A 19,099-nucleotide genomic window follows, 5' to 3' on the forward strand; every position below is an offset into this window, starting at 1 on the left:
AGAGGCCCTTGTCCTCATTAACATGGGGACAAGGTGCGTTGAGGGCGCGCGGCCTGGTACGGCTCAGGAAGGGGGGGGGGGGGGGGCAATCGCTCGTCCCCACCCTCTTTCCTGGCCGGCCGGGTAGCGTGCTCGTATAAGGGTCTGGTATGGATCTGGGGGGCCCCCACGCCGTTTTTTCGGCATAGGGGGTTCCCCTTAAAAATCCACACCAGACCCAAGGGCCTGGTATGCTCTCGGAGGGGGAACCCACGCCAAATTTTTTAAAATAAATTTGGCATGGGGTTCCCTCTTGAGAGCTGATAATTCTGTCAGAGTCGCCTCCGTATAGGCGGAGATCCGACTTGGAGGCGACCTCCACTGAAATCAATGGGTACCGGTCGCCTACAAGTCGGATTGAAGTAGTACAGGAACCTTTTCTGAAGTCGGAGCGACTTCAGTAGTGTGCATTAAGACGGCTCTCATTCACTTACATTGATTTTTAAATGTTGTCCGACCTGAGGCGACTAGGGGGGACCTGAAGTCGGATCTGAGTTGCCCCTGTGTGAACGGACCCTCAGGCTTCTGCTAAAAAGCTGAACATGAAGAGGAACCTCATCTTTCAGCATGACAAGGAATCAAAGCATACATCCAAATCCACAAAGGAATGGCTTCACCAGAAGATGATTAAAGTTTTGTAAAGGCCCAGCCAGAGCCCCGATCTGTGGCGTGATCTGTGGCGTGATCTGTGCACAGGAGATGTCCTCGCAATCTGACAAACTTGGAGCGTTTTGCAAAGAAGAGTGGGCAAATATTGCCACGTCAAGATGTGCTATGCTGATAGACTCCTACCAAAAGACTGATTGCTGTAATAAAATCAAAAAGTGCTTCAACAAAGTATTCGTTTTAGTTTAAGAATGTGTACACTTATGCAACCATTTTTTTTAGTTTTACTTCTCTCCACCTAAAAGATTTCAGTTTGTTGTAGTTTATAGCTCACATTAAAAATGTGCAAAAAGTTCTGACATTATTTCTCTTTGTCTCATATTTTACATCACAGAAACCTGACATTTTAACCACTTAAGGGCCGCCGTATTGCCATGGCACAGGCAGGCACAAGCACGTAGATGTACGTGCCTGCCTTCCAGCGGATACGGCGGTCCGGTTCCCTCCAGGAGCGATCCGTGATGAGGGGATGGCCGTTGGTTTCTGGCCACCCCCTCTGGATCGCTCCTGGCCAATGACGAGCTTCCTCCCACTGTGTATTGTTTACACAGGAAGGAGGAAGTGATGTCATTCTCCTGATAAAAGTAAGTGCACCAAAACACTACACTGACACATAGGTACACATAGGTACACGATCCCCCCCCCCGATCGCCCCCCGCCCCCCCAGTCACAGTGTCACTGATTGCATTGATCATTTCTTTACTGATCACTGCATTCAGTGTCAGTTGTAACAGTTAAAACTGTCAGGGCAGTTAGTGTTAGGTCCAGGGTAGCCCCCTATCGCCCCCCAATAAAGATTTAACCCCCTGATTGCCCCTAGAGTTAACCCTTTCACCCCCTTTTGCCAGTGTCACTAAGCGATCATTTTTCTGATCGCTGCATCAGTGTCGCTACTGTCGCTAGGTAGCTAGTTATTTTTTTAGGTTCACCGCCAGGTTTTTATATCGCTAGGTACCCCGATATACTACCCAATAATGGTTTTAACACCCTGATTACCCCTAGTTAACCCTTTCACCCCCCTTTTGCCAGTGTCACTAAGTGATCATTTTTCTGATCGCTGCATTAGTGTCGCTAGGTAGCTATTTTTTTAGGTTCACCGCCAGGTTTTTATAGCGTTAGGTACCCCCATATACTACCCAATAATGGTTTTAACCCCCTGATTGCCCCTAGTTAACCCTTTCACCAGCGATCACAGTATAAGTGTCACTGGTGACGCTGGTTAGCCAGTTAGTTATTTAGGTTCCCTGTCAGGTTTTTATATAGTGCCAGGGACCCCCATATACTACCTAATAAAAATGTGAACCCCCTGATTGCCCCTAGTTAACCCTTTCACCACTGATCACCGTATAAGTGTTACGGGTGACTGGTTAGTTTGCTTTTTATAGCATCGGGGCACCCACCATTTATTACCCAATAAAGGTTTAACCCCCTGATCACCCGGCGGGTGATATCAATTAGGTTTTAGGGTCAGGGTCTGCGTCGCCCCAGGCAGCGCTAGGTTAGTGCCAGTACCGCTAACACCCACACGCAAAGCATAAACCTCCTGTAGTGGTATAGAATCTGAACAGATCAATATCTGATCAGATCTATACTAGCGTCCCCAGCAGTTCAGGGTTCCAAAAAAAACGCATTGTTAGCGGGATCAGCTCAGATACCACCTGCGTTTTGCCCCTCTGCCCAGCCCACCCAAGTGCAGTATCAATCGATCACTGTCACTTACAAAACACTAAACACATAACTGCAGCGTTCGGAGAGTCAGGCCTGATCCCAGCGATCGCTAACAGTTTTTTTGGTAGCATTTTATATTTAAATCCGGAAGGCAGTGCTTGGTTTTTGGGGTCCCGTACGTGGCTAGGCTCCCAAAAAGTTCCCCACATGTGGTATCCCCGTACTCGGGAGAAGCAGCAGAATTTATTTTGGGGTGTAATTTGACTTATGCCCATAGCATGTGTGAGCAATATATCATTTAGTGACAACTGTGTAAAAAAAAAAAAAAAAAGTTTGTAATATTTCCGCAACTTGTGGCAAAATATAAAATATTCCATGGACTCAACATGCCTCTCAGTAAACAGCTTGGGGTGTCTACTTTCCAAAATGGGGTCATTTTGGGGGGTTTTGTGCTATTTTGGCATTTTATGGCCTTCGAAACTGTGATAAGTAGTGAGGAGTGAAATCAAAAATTTGCACCCTTAGAAATCCTGAAGGTGGTTATTGGTTTTCGGGGTGCCGTGCGTGACTAGACTCCCAAAAAGTCCCACACATGTGGTATCCCCATACTCGGGAGAAGTAGCGGAATATATTTTGGGGTGCAATTCCACATATAACCATGGCATGTGTGAGCAATATATCATTTAGTGACAACTTTTTGTAAAAAAAAAAAAAATTTTTTTATTTTTTGTCATTATTCAATCCCTTAGGACAAAAAAAAAAAATATTCAATGGTCTCAACATGGCCCTCAGCAAATAGAATGGGGTCATTTGGGGGGGGGGGGGTTGTGCCATCTAGGCATTTTATGGCCTTCAAAACTGTAATAGGTAGTGATAGGTAGTGAGGAGTAAAATAAAAAATGTATGCCCTTAGAAATCCTGAAGGCGGTGCTTGGATTTCGGGGTCCCGTACGCGGCTAGGCTCCCAAAAAGTCCCACACATGTGGTATCCCTGTACTCAGGAGAAGCAGCAGAATGTATTTTGGGGTGTCATTTTACATATGCCCATAGCATGTGTGAGCAACATACCATTTAGTGACAACTTTTTGTAAAAAAAAAAAATTTTTTTGTCATTATTCAATCCCTTAGGACAAAAAAAATAAATATTCAATGGGCTCAACATACCCATCAGCAATTTCCTTGGGGTGTCTACTTTCCAAAATGGGGTCATTTGGGGGGGGTTTGTACTGCCCTGCCATTTTAGCACCTCAAGAAATGAGATAGGCAGTCATAAATTAAAAGCTGTGTAAATTCCAGAAAATGTACTCTAGTTTGTAGACGCTATAACTTTTGCGCAAACCAAAAAATATACGCTTATTGACATTTTTTTTTACTAAAGACATGTGGCTGAATAAATTTTGCCCTCAATGTATGACTAAAATTTAGTTTATTCGATTTTTCTTATAACAAAAAGAAGAAAATCTTTTTTTTTTCAATTTATATCGCAAAAAATAGAAAAATCGCAGAGGCAATCAAATACCATCAAAAGAAAGCTCTATTTGTGGGAAGAAAAGGACGCAAATTTCGTTTGGGTGCAATATTGCATGACCGCACAATTACCAGTTAAAGCAGCGCGAAATTGGAAAAAGACCTCTGGTCCTTAAGGTGTTTATTGGTCCGGGGCTGTAGTGGTTAAGAGCCCTTTCACACCGAGCAGAACCAATGTTTCAGTGGCGCTATTCGGCCGATAGCAGGGCAGATTTAATCCCCGCTAGCAGCTGAAAAGGTTTTAAATCCGCCTGCAAAACGTCACCGGAGCGGCGTTTTGAAGGTGGTATCGCAGCGCTGCCCCACTGATTTCAATGGGGAGCAGCGGTGGAGGAGCGGTGAGTTCACCGCTCCAAAGAAGCTGCTGACAGGACTTTTTGTGGCGCCCTGCCATGCACCGCTCCAGTGTGAAAGGAACCGCTTTTTTATATTCAGTGTGTGTGTGTGTGTGTGTGTGTGTGTGTGTGTGTGTGTGTGTGTGTGTGTGTGTGTGTGTGTGTGTGTGTGTGTGTGTACATGAGTGAATCTGGGAAGTGAACAGGCAGCAGCTTCAGCTGCCCAGTTGGCTGAAGGGAAGCTTCAGAATGGCAAGGATGTTTTAATTACAAATTTTGTGAATAGACAGCAGTTCCTCTTTAAGGCCTCATGCACACGAGACGCAGTTAAACGCGCGTTCAGATGCAGTTGGACAGTTTTTTCAACTGCTCCTGAACTCATTCAATGTTATCCTATGTGTCCATGCACACAGTCTCGTTTTTTTCCGTTTTTATGCAGTTGCGTTTAATCTCGTTTTTCCAGAAGCAAAAAAATGCATTCAGAAGCAAAAATTTCCACGTTTCAGACGCAAAACGCCGCTACCGCGTTTATATGCGTTTTTAAAGGTGACCTTTTTTTTACATTAAAAATCTCAAAAATGATTGCAAATGATGAAAAACCATTAGAAAAATATTTTAAACAATTGCAATTGCAAGTGGACAATCCACAACTTGTGGCAAGTGACATGGCAGGTGGCAAGTGACGTGGCAAGTGGACAATCCACAACTTGTGGCAGGTGACGCGGCAAGTGACCTGGCAGGTGACGTGGCAAGTGGAAAATCAACAACTTGTGGCAGGTGACTGGCATGTGACGTGGCAAGTGGACAATCCATAACTTGTGGCAGGTGACGTGGCAAGTGGACAATCCACTTGTGGCAGGGGATGTGGCAAGTGACGTGGCGAGTGGACAATCCACAACTTGTGTCAGGTGACGTGGCAAGTGGACAATCCACAACTTGTGGCAGGTGATGTGGCAAGTGATGTGGCAAGTGGACAATCCACTTGTGGCAGGGGACGTGGCAAGGGACGTGGCAAGGGACGTGGCAAGGGACGTGGCAAGGGACGTGGCAAGGGACGTGGCAAGGGACGTGGCAAGGGACGTGGCAAGGGACGTGGCAAGTGGACAATCCACAACTTGTGGCAGGTGACGTGGCAGGTGACGTGGAAAGTGATGTGGCAAGTGGACAATCCACAACTTGTGGCAGGTGATGTGGCTGGTGACGTGGCAAGTGGACAATCCACATCTTGTGGCAGGTGACGTGGCAGGTGACGTGGAAAGTGGTGTGGCAAGTGGACAATCCACAACTTGTGGCAGGTGATGTGGCTGGTGACGTGGCAAGTGGAAAATCCACATCTTGTGGCAAGTGGACAATCCACAACTTGTGGCAAGTGATGTGGCAAGTGGACAATCCAAAACTTGTGGCAAGTGATGTGGCAAGTGGACAATCCAAAACTTGTGGCAAGTGACGTGGCAAGTGACGTGGCAAGTGACGTGGCAAGTGACGTGGCAAGTGACGTGGCAAGTGACGTGGCAAGTGACGTGGCAAGTGACGTGGCAAGTGACGTGGCAAGTGACGTGGCAAGTGACGTGGCAAGTGACGTGGCAAGTGGACAATCCATATCTCGTGGCAAGTGACGTGGCAGGTGATGTGGCAAGTGACGTGGCAAGTGGACAATCCACAACTTGTGGCAGGTGACGTGGCAGGTGATGTGGCAAGTGATGTGGCAGGTGATGTGACAAGTGGACAATCCACATCTTGTGGCAAGTGACGTGGCAGCTGACGTGGCAAGTGACGTGGCAAGTGAACAATCCAAAACTTGTGGCAGGTGACGTGGCAAGTGACGTGGCAGGTGATGTGGCAAGTGAAGTGGCAAGTGGACAATCCACATCTCGTGGCAAGTGACGTGGCAGGTGATGTGGCAAGTGACGTGGCAAGTGGACAATCCACAACTTGTGGCAGGTGACGTGGCAGGTGATGTGGCAAGTGATGTGGCAGGTGATGTGGCAAGTGATGTGGCAGGTGATGTGACAAGTGGACAATCCACATCTTGTGGCAACTGACGTGGCAAGTGACGTGGCAAGTGGACAATCCAAAACTTGTGGCAGGTGACGTGGCAAGTGACGTGGCAGGTGACGTGGCAAGTGGACAATCCACATCTCGTGGCAAGTGACGTGGCAGGTGATGTGGCAAGTGACGTGGCAAGTGGACAATCCACAACTTGTGGCAGATGACATGGCAAGTGACGTGGCAGGTGATGTGGCAAGTCACGTGGCAAGTGGACAATCCACAACTTGTGGCAGGTGCCGTGGCAAGTGACACGCTAAATACAAGTACACTGCAGCTCTCACAGCTGCTGCTACTCACTCTGGTCTCACAAAATTGCTGAAATAGTTAATTTTTGAGCTGGGGAGGGTCTATGATGTTAGCTTAACTAAACGCTTCTAGACGCAAATGCGGTAAAACGCCGCTAAATCGCAGTAAATATCGCGGCAAAACGCGCGTTTCTAAACGCCGGTTTCAACATGTGTCCAGCAGCGTTTGCATCTGCGTCTCGTGTGCATGAAGCCTAAAAGAGGAAGTCCAGTCAAAAATGTATTTATTTTCTATTATATGTAAAAGACTTTATCATTAATTTTCTGTATAGCCGATAGTTTAGCTTTGATTAGACTTTAAACTTGGCAATCAGCTTCTTCCTGTTCAGGAACAACCATATTTCTGCATGGGTCATCTCATTTCCTGAAACTGTTGCCCTTCTCTTCTACACAGGCATGCCTACTGTTCTTTTTAACCGCCCCCGTCTTGCCCAACCTTGCCACCATCCCTCCTCTCCTTTTTAGACAGACATGCCTAGACCTGCCCAGCCCCATACCTCCTTCTCAGAGTTCCTCCCATCTTCATAGCCTTGTTTTAGGCAAGAGAGCGAGCGCTTACAATTACAGATTGCTGCAGATTTTCTACAGTGTACAACCACATGGTTGTTTCTGCATAGCACTGTGTATATGGTGTGGCACACCCCCAGCTGAGGGAGTTATATGTGAGTAGTGAGTTTAAGGCTACGTTTCCACTAGTGCGACTTGTCATGCGACTTTGGACAAAGTCACATGACAAGTCACAGCCCATTGATTTCAAAGGCTTACGTTCTCATCTATGAAAATCAGCAACTTTGAAAGGGTGCCTGCACTACTTTCGTGCAATTTTCAATGCGACTTTGATCCAGAGTGTAAAGTTGGATCAAAGCTGCACTCAGTCACACTAGTGGAAACATAGCCTAAGGCTAGAGTGCGACTTTGATGCAACTTTAAATCCTCTGGCTTGCATCAAAAAAGTCACATCAAAGCTTTGCAGGTACCCTTTCAAAGTCACCGATTTTCAAAGTCGCATAGATGGGAACAGTACCATTCAAATCAGTGGGCTCCGACTTGTCATGCGGCTTTGGACACAGTCGCATGTCAAGTCACGTTTCCACTATTGCGACCAGTTTCACAATTTAGAGTGACTTAGTGCAGCTTTGATCTACCTTTACGCTCTCTGGATCAAAGTCACATTAACCACTTAAGCCCCGGACCAATTTCCAACCAAAGGACTAAGCCCCTTTTTGCGATTCGGCACTGTGTCGCTTTAACTGACAATCGCACGGTCATGCGACGTGGCTCCCAAACAAAATTGGCATCCTTTTTCCCCACAAATAGAGCTTTCTTTTGGTGGCATTTGATCACCTCTGCAGTTTTTATTTTTTGCGCTATAAACAAAATAGAGCAACTATTTTGAAAAAAAAATGCAATATTTTTTACTTTTTGCTATAATCTCCCCAAAAAAATATATAAAAAAAAACATTTTAGTTTTAGTTTAGGCCGATACGTATTCTACATATTTTTGGTAAAAAAATAAAAAAAAAATTTGCAATTAGCGATTATTGATTGGTTTGCGCAAAAGTTATAGCGTTTACAAAATAGGGGATAGTTGTATAGCATTTTTATAAAAAAAATTTTTTTACTAGTAATGGTGGCGATCAGCGATTTTTATTGTGACTGCGACATTATGGCAGACACATCGGACATTTTTGGGACCATTGTCATTTACAGCAATCAGTACTATTTAAAGAGGAAGTAAACCCTGATGAGTTTACTTCCTCTTTCATTCCCTGCAAAGGCAAAGCATAATGGACTACTATGCATTGCATAGTAGCCCATTATGTGTCACTTACCTGACACAGGAGCCAGCGAAGTCACCGCTGTCCCCTGTAGTTCTGAGCGTCCATCTTCTTTGTGGGTCTCGCTGCTCCGGCGCTGTGATTCGCCAGAGCAGCGATGATGTCACTCCCGCGCATGCGCACGGGAGCCGACACGCGTGGCATCTTCAGCGATGATGCCACGCTCAGTGCGCCTGCGCGCCGCTGTCTACGGCGCATGCACCGTAGCCAGCGGTGCCCGTCTTCGGGCAAATATCTCCTAAACCGTATAGGTTTGGGAGATATTTCTTGGACCTACAGGTAAGCCTTAATCTAGGCTTACCTGTAGGTCAAAGTGGTTTGTAAGGGTTTACAAACACTTTAAATGCACTGATTCCTGTGTAAATGACACTGGCAGTGAAGGAGTTAACCACTAGGGGGCAGTGTAGGCGTTATGTACGACATTATGTTTTTTTTACTGTAGGAGGACATGGCCTGGCATGTGACGTCACTGATCGTCATTCCCTATAAAAAAGGGAACAGACGATCGGTGACAGCCACAGTAGGAAGCATGGGGAGAGGTTTGTTTACACAGACCTCTCCTCGTTCTTCAGCTCTGTGACCCGATCGAGGGACACAAGCGGTGATCGGGTCCACTGGTCCCGCGGTCACGGAGCTCAGGACCGGGTTGGGAGCGCGCGGTTGGAGGCTGGGCACTTAAAAAGCAACGTACAGGTATGTGCTTGTGCCCAGCTGTGCCATTCTGCCAACGTATATCGGCGCGAGGCGGTCCTTAAGTGGTTAAAGCATTGCAGGTGCCTTTTCCAAGTCGCATAAACGGGAACATTAAAATAAATGGGCTCTGACGTCATGCGACTTTAGGTGTCCAAAGTTGCATGACAAGTCATACTAGTCGAAACAAAGCCTAGGTGTTGTTGCCTGTACTATGATCAATGTAGACTGAGCTGAGACCCCAGAGCACTTCCACCTACACCGACATTAAGCGCCTGAAAAAAACGGCCCGTTTCACTCCAGTGTAAAAAGCCGGGGGGCTGTCACACTGGAGCGGTGCGCTGGCAGGACGGTGAAAAAAGTTCTGCTAGTTGCATCTTAGGAGCGGTGAAGGAATGGTGTATTTACCGCTCCTACCCATTGAAATCAATGGGGCAGCGCGGCTATACCAGCAGCGCTTTGCGGGCGGTTTTAACCCCTTTTTGACCTCTAGTGGGTGTTAAAACCCACCCCGCTAGCGGCCGCATACTGCCGATAAAACGAAGGTAAAGCGCCGCTTTACCGCCGACGCCCGCACCGCCCTAGTGTGAAAGGGGCCTAAGTCTCACCCATGTCCAGCTCCATTCTCCTGTTACTGTATATGTGCCCTGCACCTCCCCATTCTGGTATTTTTTTCATTTTGAAGCATAAGGCTGAAATTCGCTCACATTAATGATTGCAGGGTAAGAATTAAAGTGTAAGGCTGGGTTCACATTGCATCGGTTACGAGAACCGGATGTGATTCGCACCGCACTGCAAATCCCATCCGATCTCTGTGTGATGCGAGTTCAGCCATACAGATAGTATGGCTGAATTTGCATCGCACCCGGCCCAAACTCGCACAGGACCCTTTTTTGGTCCGCAGCAGAATCGGATCGAATGGGTGTTCACACCATGCGATCCGATTCCTGTCCCAGTTTGCAGATCGCACTGCGATATGCGAACTGATCTGGGGGTGTCATTAACGTTTCACTGACACTCCCAGCAGTTCGCATAGGGCAGTGTGAACTGCCGCCGGGAGGCATGCGATGAGGGAACACGCCACGGATTCGCGGCGTTCCCGCATCGCTGCAATGCGAACCCAGCCTTAGGGTAGACTTCCACTTTAAGGCCTCAGACCAGTGAAGAAAAGATACGTAAAAACAATGGGAGGGTGCTTTCTATAGAAGAGGGTAGTTATTTTTGTTTAATCTATCTTTTTAAACTGCAGCTCAAGACATTTGTTTTTCTTTTAGGTTTTGGACTGTGAGTAGGGAAAAATACAAGTTTTTAATGATATATAGGGCCTCCAAGTGGATTTCCCCTCACTTTCTAGCAGAAGGAAGGGTGAAAAAAAAAAAAAAAATCCTGAAATAGACCAGAATATAAAGTTGAATTTGTTTACTCTCAGACTTCTCCGAGCCTTTTTTTTTTTTTTTTTTTTTTTTTGACACTGAACAGGCATTAGAGGGAGGCTACATTTGTTCTCCATGGTTCCACTGTATGTGGGAATGTGCCCACCGACTCTTGCATAATCTTAAAATGGACTAGCAACTACAAGATTTGTAGTGTGCACAGAGCAGTGCAAATGACCGTAACACTCTGTTTACACTTGAACGATCCAAAAGCGTGGCAAAAAGTGGGATGCTTCTGCGATGCCATTACTTCTTAATTGCACCATCACATCGCAATTTTGCCACAATAGATAACACTGCAATCGTGGCAAATCACAAGGTACGATTCAGTCGCTAAAGAGTTGTGATTTCCCACGATTGCAGTGCGATTTATCACGCAGCAAAATGACCCGAGCGACCAGCCGGAAGGTCCGTCAGCTGGGCGGAGACCCGAACAAAGCCCAATCGTCATGATATCACTTGTATATAAAATATATATATTTTGAACACACACGCAAGTCACACCTGCAAATGTAAACCGTGTGTTCAAACCACACGTGAGCCATTGCCGCGATTGTTAGAACGAGAACAATAATTCTAGCACTAGATCTCCTCTAACTCTAAACTGGTAAACGTTAAATTTGAAAGTGTCGCCTATGGAGATTTAAGTGCAATAATTTATTGCTATTCTACGAGCATGGGACATGACCGGTATATATTTACGTGGCGAAAAATTAGCTTTCACATTATCCAAAAAATGTAATAATTTTACCTTTTTTTTTAAATTTAAATTCATGAAAGTGTATTTCTTCAAAAAAATTGTGACATAAAATATTGCAAGGATCGCCATCTTATTCTCTAGGGCAGTGATGGCGAACCTTGGCTTGCTCATGCACTCTGCAGTGTAGTTGAGCATCATGGGAAATGTAGTTCCCAAACATCTGGGGTGCCAAGGTTCGCCATCACTGCTCTAGGGTCTCTGCAAAAAAACACGCGCACACACACACACACACACACACACACACACACACACACACACACACACACACTTGGGGGGGGGGGGGGTTCCATGTAATTTTCTAGCAAAAAGTCCAGATTTTAACTTGTAAGCAACAAACTTAAGAAAAAGGCTTAGGCATGGCTTAATAGCATCGCACAAGTGACCTGCAATTTGCTGCGATTTTGGATCGCTCAGGTGTGAACGGGGCTTAAAGTGACACTAAAGCTTACTTTTTTTATAAAAGGTCATACTTGCCTCCACTATGCAGATCGTTTTGGCCCCAAACATCCTCTTCTGGGGTCTCTCTGCAGCTCCTCACCGCATTAGATAACCCCCTGGGAGAAGCAAATTCATTTGGCGTCCATAGAAGCTGAACATATAACTCAGCCCCAATGGCTGTGCTGCTATCAGTTAATCCAATCAGTACCAGATACACTGGCTTTTGCTGGTGTGCTCATCCCCGGGACAAGATAGAGGGGGTACGAGTAAAACAGGAGCACGGGGGCATTACAGCAGGTTTTTCACCTCAATGCATAGAATGCATTGAGGTGAAAAACCTTGGAGGTTTACAACCCCTTTAAATGTACTGCTTGTTTCAAACAGACATAGAGGGAGAAAAGGAGAACTTTACAAGCAAGCAGAAAAACAAAGTAACAAACAAGTACATGAAAAACAGTTTCCATGGCCATCAAGTAGTGTATGTGTTTGGATTATTGGAGGATAAGGAAATGGTTTAGAGTCACTTTAATAAAGGGTTCATCTGGGTCAGGTAACGCTTGCCTTTTAATGATTAAAAAAACTGGAAGCAACCTACAAAAAAGCATTTACAAAATGATACAAACAGCCTATATATAAACCAATTTTATTTGAAACGTTCTATTTAGTACAGAAAAGCATTCAGTAGAATATAAAAAATGATCATAATTTACAAGCAGCACAGTGTACACTAGTGCAAGGATGACCAGTACATGCCGCTGCATGAGGCAAGTAAGCCAGTCCTGAGCTCCAAAACAAAAAACTTATTCTCCCACTGGCAGACAGAAAACACAAGGCAAAGTCGGCTATCACAAAAAATATATATATATATATATTATACACACACACACACACCATGTGGAAACAAGCGGTAGAGCAAAAAGAAATGAAAAATCATTGGAAAAAAAAAAACACATAAAAATGGTAGTAATATAGCCAGTCAGTGACAAGTCCTGTAAATATATTTATCTAGATCTCTGAGCACAGCAAAAATAAAATCTAAAAATCTAAATTATGTTACATAAAGGAATGGGAGACAAATTGACACCTTTACAAATCATCAGATCTGTATTCAATAAAGTATATAGTATTTTCTGCAGCAAATTTACAGTGTGTCACAAGAGGGAGCCAAAATTATGACTGAAAAAAAAAAAAAAAAAAAAAAAAAAAAAAAAGCTACAGTAATCATTTCCAAGAAATATTTTAAAAAGGACAGCCAATGTACAGCATACATCTAAAACACTTGAATGATGTATTAAAAAAAAGTATTATACACAATTGAAATTTTAAAATATACAGTAATATCATACAGCACACTACATTATCATGCCTTCTAACTTACACAGAAGGAAAAAAAGGTAGCAAAGGTTAAGCTCAAGTTGTAAGCTGCAGCCACCTTCAGAGAAAAAAAAAATTATAATATATATATATATATAATATTTATATTATAATATAATTTTTTTTATTTTTTTTTATTTTAGAAAAAAAAATAGAAATCAAATTAGTAAACATATGTACTGAAAGAAAAATAAAAAAAAATAAAAAAAAAATAAAAAAAATGTACAGCTTACCTTTGTAGTCACAATGCACAGACAGTCCATGGTTCATACATAATCAATAAAATGACAGTTGCACAGCTAAAAACCAAAATCACAAATTCTGAAAATCGCATGACAGTGAAAAGACAAACCAGGAAATCAAGTAGCAGTTGGCCAGTAAAAAGGTTAAGGTGTACAAATTAAAAAGGAAAAAAAAAAAAAAAAAAAAGAATACAAAAAAAGAAGCCAGCAGCCCCTGGAACAGAGCACGGAGCAGTGAATGATCAATTCTTAAGGCGCTCATCTATTTTTCATTATCTATGATTAAAGAGCTTGAAAATCCCACAGAAAGTAATATTCCAGGGTTTATTCCACAGCAGTTTAAATGCTACTTCATTAAATCCTCCTCTCACAGATTTTAAGGCATGATGCTCATAGTGAGTCATTTGCTGAAACACCATATAAAACAAACTGTGATCTAACACATCCTGATAAATAATGCATCTTCCGTAAAAAAGGTGAACGCCTTTTTACTAGAGTAGAACCACAGACAGAAAACTACTCCAGGATATGTAAAGATCAGCATTAGACCATTCCAGCTTCTGCAGTCTGAAAATCAATGACTTTCTTGGCCAGGATGAACGGAATATTCCACGTGTATCTACAGAGGAGGGGAGTTTAGATCACCACAAGTCACAACTGAAGATTCACCGTATCAAAATGGCTAAAGAAGTCATTGTAATAACGAAAGAAACGTGCTATACAAAATGCTCGACATAAGAAGTCTACGTATTTAACAAAAACGAAATAAAATAAAAATACAACCAATAACCCGGTCTCAGATCTACATATGTTAAAAGGTTTAGTTCACTTTTTTCTTTTTTTATAAAAAAAGTACATAAAAGTCCATATGCATTCCAGCATTCTTAAAAAGGTTCCAAAGGCAGAAGGTTTTACACTTTGATGCATTCTCTGCATTAAGAAAAAACCTTCTGTGTGTAGCTCCCCACCCTCTTAAACTTGCAAAGTCCAATCCTGATCCAGTGCTATGCCCGACAGCAGTGGCTCTCTCCATCCTCACAGGGCAGATTGATAGCAGCAGGAGCCATTGGCTGTCAAACAAGCAGGTAGGTAGAATATACGGTTGGTAAAAAAAAAAATATATTATATATAAATCCCTGTGCCAACGCTCGTGCACGCGATCGCGTGTGGCAGGCATCGGGTCCCCCACTGCGCACCAGGTACGCGCCCTCTGGTGGCCAAAAAAGGGTAGGACGTATGAGACTTTGTGTTAATGAGCATTAAACAAACATGCATTTTTATGCACATTGTGTTGTGTTTTTGTGTGGCATGCTTTTTCCAAGTCATCAAAGTGTAAAAGGACAGGTCACTGGAAAGGTCAACACACTTGTTTTTTTGTAGCTTTGCTTTTAGGTATGATGCGATGCATTGCATTCCCCTCAGGTTGCTATGGTGCTAGAATCGCATTATTCTCATGTGCAGTAGAGTGCCAGTACTAGTGCCATGCTACCTTTTGGAGAACTGGCAGGCACCAGCAGTCTAGTACATTTTACATACCAGCAGTGCAGTATCTCAGACGTGGCAAGTCCCTGAATTGCAGTCAAAGCCAGTGCAGTGGATAGTACTACTAGTATTCTGCAGCTACAAAGAATTACAACAGAGGCCCATAGAGCCCATAGGGAGGTTATTTACTAAAGGAAAATCCACTTTGCACTGCAAGTGCACTTAGAAGTAAAGTTGCTGTAGATCCGGGGGGGGGGGGGGGGGATAAAACAACAGCATTTTAGCTTGCACATGATTGGATGATAAAATCAGCAGAGCTTCCCCTCATTTCAGATCTATCCCTTAGATTTAGAGCGACTGCACTTTCAGTGCAAAGTGAATTTGCCTTTTGTAAATAACCCTCATAGTGTCCTTCTGGATGTGCTCGCCCTTGTCCCGATTGGCAGCCCACAGATTATGTAGCACCCATACTTCCCCAACTAGGAATTCAGGTGCAAACAGCAAATTTAACTACTTGCTTTTTTTTTTGCCATTTTTCACTGAAGATTTGTATAATTTAAAGCTGGACCAAAGCAATTTATATGCTGACCAATACATCGCACCCAACCCAAATGCATAACTTGCCAGACCATTCGCATGAAAACCTATCACGGTTTCAGAGTTTAAACCTTATTTGGGCCCAACCCTCAATGCAGGCAAAAAAAAAAAAAAAAAAAAAAAAAAAAAAAAGGGGGGGGGGGGGATTGCAGTCATGTTTGTCCACAGACCAGATTCATCACATGCCTGTGTTCACTGCTGCCATGGCCAGCTGTCAATAGACTATAATGTGATTTATGCATTTCAACGAGAATACACGGCTGTCCCCGGGGGTGGCCCCAAATATGATCGGTGCCACAAAAATCAGCCCCTCATAAATGACCTTAAACAAAAATTTGCAGATGTGTATACACCCCAACAAAACATCTGTGTAGGAGCCCCCATTCAAACAGTATCTCCCCAGAAATTGTGACAACTATGAGGTCAAAACGCATAAGCCTTGAGAGGGCAACAGCCTATAAATGATTTTTGGCTTTACGAGGGATTTTCAAGAGTCATGTGGAACCCCCGGATGCCCAGACTACATGGGGAGCAGTAGTAAGATAGCATAGGGCTTAATGCCCACCCTGTTCCAAAAGGTGTACCACTTGTACGTGGATAATTATTATGTAAGTGTACCACTTTTTGGACACTTGTACAATCTTGCAATTGGTTCATGTGGTACCATACATCCTAAAATTGCAGGGGCTTCCCACAACAGTTTGTAAACACCCGCCGGTGCCGGAACAGAGTGTGGGCGCCCAGCTGTGGCTTCACAGCCAGACACGCACTATGCATGCACAAGCTGCGCACGGTGACTGGCCGGGCGATCATCTCAGGACCTGTGACGTGTCCCAGATGATTGCCGGGAGGGAGGAGAGGGGAACTTCCTTCCAGTGCCACGGTTCCCCCCGGAGGAAGTGGGAGCTGGATTACTATATATATATATATATATATATATATATATATATATATATATATATATATATATATATATATATATATATATATATATATATATATATATATATATATATATATATATATATAAAAAAAAAAAAGAAGACATGCTAGGTGCGGCATGTCAGGGTGCCACCTTCATTTAACCACTTCCCGACCAGCGCACGACGATGTACGTCGACAGAATGGCACGGGCAGGCATATTGGCGTACAGGTACGTCCAATATTCAATGCTGCCCTGCCATCGGGAGCAAGCCGCCGGCGGCGCGCTCCCGCGCTGGTCGGGACCCCCGTGAGTCCGGTTGCAGGAGCCGCGGACTCGATCGCCGCGGGCATCCCCGCAATCGTCTCACGGAGCGGCCGAATGGAGGAAATGCTGTGTAAACAAAATTTCTCCATTCTGCCTAGCAACTAGTGACGCTGATCTCTGCTCCATGTGATTGGAGCAGAGATCAGTGTTCACTAAATGAAAGCCCAACCCCCCCACAGTTAGTAACACACCCCTAGGAACACTTAACCCCTTCACTGCCACCCACTGGTTAACCCTTTCACTGCCAGTGTCATTTACACAGGAATCACTGCATTTATATAGCAGTGATTACTGTATAAATGACAATGGTCCCAAAAATGTGTCAAAAATGTCTGATGGGTCCCCCACAATGTCGCAGTCACAATAAAAATCGCTGATCGCCGCCATTACTAGTAAAAAAAAAAAAAAAAATTATTAATAAAAATGCTATAAAACTATCCCTATTTTGTAAACGCTATAACTTTTGCGCAAACCAATCAATAAATCGCTTATTGCGATTTTACCAAAAATATGTAGAAGAATACGTATCGGCTTAAACTGAGGGAAAAAAATAATTTTTTTATATATTTTTGGGGATATTTATTATAACAAAAAGTAAAAAATAATGCGTTTTTTTTCAAAATTGTCGCTCTATTTTTGGTTATAGCGCAAAAAATAAAAACCGCAGGGGTGATCAAATACCACCAAAAGAAAGCTCTATTTGTGGGAAAAAAAAAGGACGTCAATTTTGTTTGGGAGCCACTTCGCACGACTGCGCAATTGTCAGTTAAAGCGACGCAGTGGCGAATCGCAAAAAGGGGTCTGGTCTTTGACCAGCAAATTGGTCCGGTCTGCAAGTGGTTAAAGTGGAAGTTAAATTTTTGGGTGGAACTCCGCTTTAAAAAGGGGAATAAAGCGTGCTTGCAGAATAATGAATTACTCACAATGAAGTGGAAGGACAAACTGCATCACACATATACAACAGTCCAAATTTGCAGGGTATCTGGTGTTGAGAAGCCCTTCTGCGTTCACAACTATAACCTTAACATGGAAGGTGTGGACTTCAACGATCAGGCGATGAAACCATACTCAGGCTGCATGCACACTTGAGAGTTTCATTTTTAAAAAGGTCACGCTATATTACCAAGATTTATTTACAGGTCAAAAAGTCAATGTAAAAAGCAGAAAAAACGCAGGGAATCTGCCTAAAAAGAAGCTCGGGTACGTTAAGCTTCAGGCGTTTTGCTTCAGGTAACAAAATGCTCAGATGTGAACAAGTGCCATTGAAATAAATGGGGATTTTGCTGGTTTGCGAGCTGTAACCGCTCAGGTGTGCAGCCAACCAAGCGTCTGATTTTTGTCAAAATGGTGTGTGTCTGGATCTTGTTTTGCATACTACCAGGACACAATTGTCGGCCAACAAAATGCAAATGTAGTGACGTCCTACGAGGAATTCTAGCTCTTGAGCGCCACCCTTTGGGCCCCTTCTGCTAGTTTTGCGTTTGGTGGGCATTGATTCTGAGCATGCGTGTTTGTACTTTCAAATTTTGTGTGATGGATTTGTGTACGGACCATCAGAAAATCCGATAACAATCCGTTGTCTCACCCTAAAAACTTACTAGCATGCCATCCGTTTATTGGCAGAAAGTTGAACAACTGTCATAAGGAGCGTACCAACGGTCAGCTTTTAGGACAACAGTCTGTCAACAGACAATGCCCTGCCAACAATCTGATCGTGTGTACGAGGCTTTCGTTTCCCATAAATCCAGACGCTGGTAGAAAAAGTGTGTCTGTATATTTATTTCAACTGGCTCTATACAACACTTTCGTGGATGAAGTGGATCCTTCATAAAAATTTTAGGAAGAGATCATCACGACCTTTATGTATTTAGAAGGTGTTGTGGCCCAATCCCAAATGCAGAAGCAGTTAGCCAGCTGCCCGAGAGGCATTTTACAAATGTCCTCCCTAGTACCCCGATCCAAAAGTCCTTTTCTTTGAAGTACATCAGGGAACATAGAGCCATAGTAGTTGCTATGTGGGTTATAGGCCTTCAAGTGATGGACACTGGCATGGCCTAAGACAAGAAGCGCACTCCCTATATATCCCCTCCCACTACTTGGAATACCTCAGTTTTGTAGCCAAGCAATATACGCGTATGCCAAAGAAGGGAGGGACCTCTGTGTCCCCTAATGTACTTCAAAGAAAAGGATTTTACAGGTAAGCCATTTTAAAAATCCTGTTTTCTTTTCATACATCAGGGGACACAGAGACATAGTAGTTACTATGTTTGAGATCCCATAGCAATGGCAACTGAAGGGAGGGAGACAACAAAAAATTAGGGCATTAAGAGGCTAGAAGACTTATACTGCAGCCTGCAGTACACCTAGCCCAAAGGCAATATATATCCTCATGACCTTTTGCATCGAT

General features: G+C 43.9%; 1 protein-coding gene across 16 annotated transcripts in view; it reads right to left on the minus strand.

Annotated features, from left to right (window-relative positions):
• Positions 1-19,099, minus strand: part of DLG1 (discs large MAGUK scaffold protein 1) — a 530,809-nt gene that overhangs the window by 446,606 nt on the left and 65,104 nt on the right. Inside the window, exon 1 of one of the 16 annotated variants that reach the window (XM_077487448.1) lies at positions 13,356-13,494. The exons of the other annotated variants lie outside the window; for them this stretch is intronic. Coding sequence (XP_077343574.1) covers positions 13,356-13,385 — 30 coding nt within the window. The 5' untranslated portion in view covers positions 13,386-13,494. Of the gene's footprint in view, positions 1-13,355; positions 13,495-19,099 lie in introns of those variants that run through there. 16 annotated transcript variants of the gene reach the window in all.

This window comes from Lithobates pipiens, unplaced genomic scaffold (genome assembly GCF_037356315.1).
Source record: "Lithobates pipiens isolate NorthernLeopardFrog02 unplaced genomic scaffold, aLitPip1_a1.2 Scaffold_18, whole genome shotgun sequence".
Classification (NCBI taxonomy): domain Eukaryota; kingdom Metazoa; phylum Chordata; class Amphibia; order Anura; family Ranidae; genus Lithobates; species Lithobates pipiens.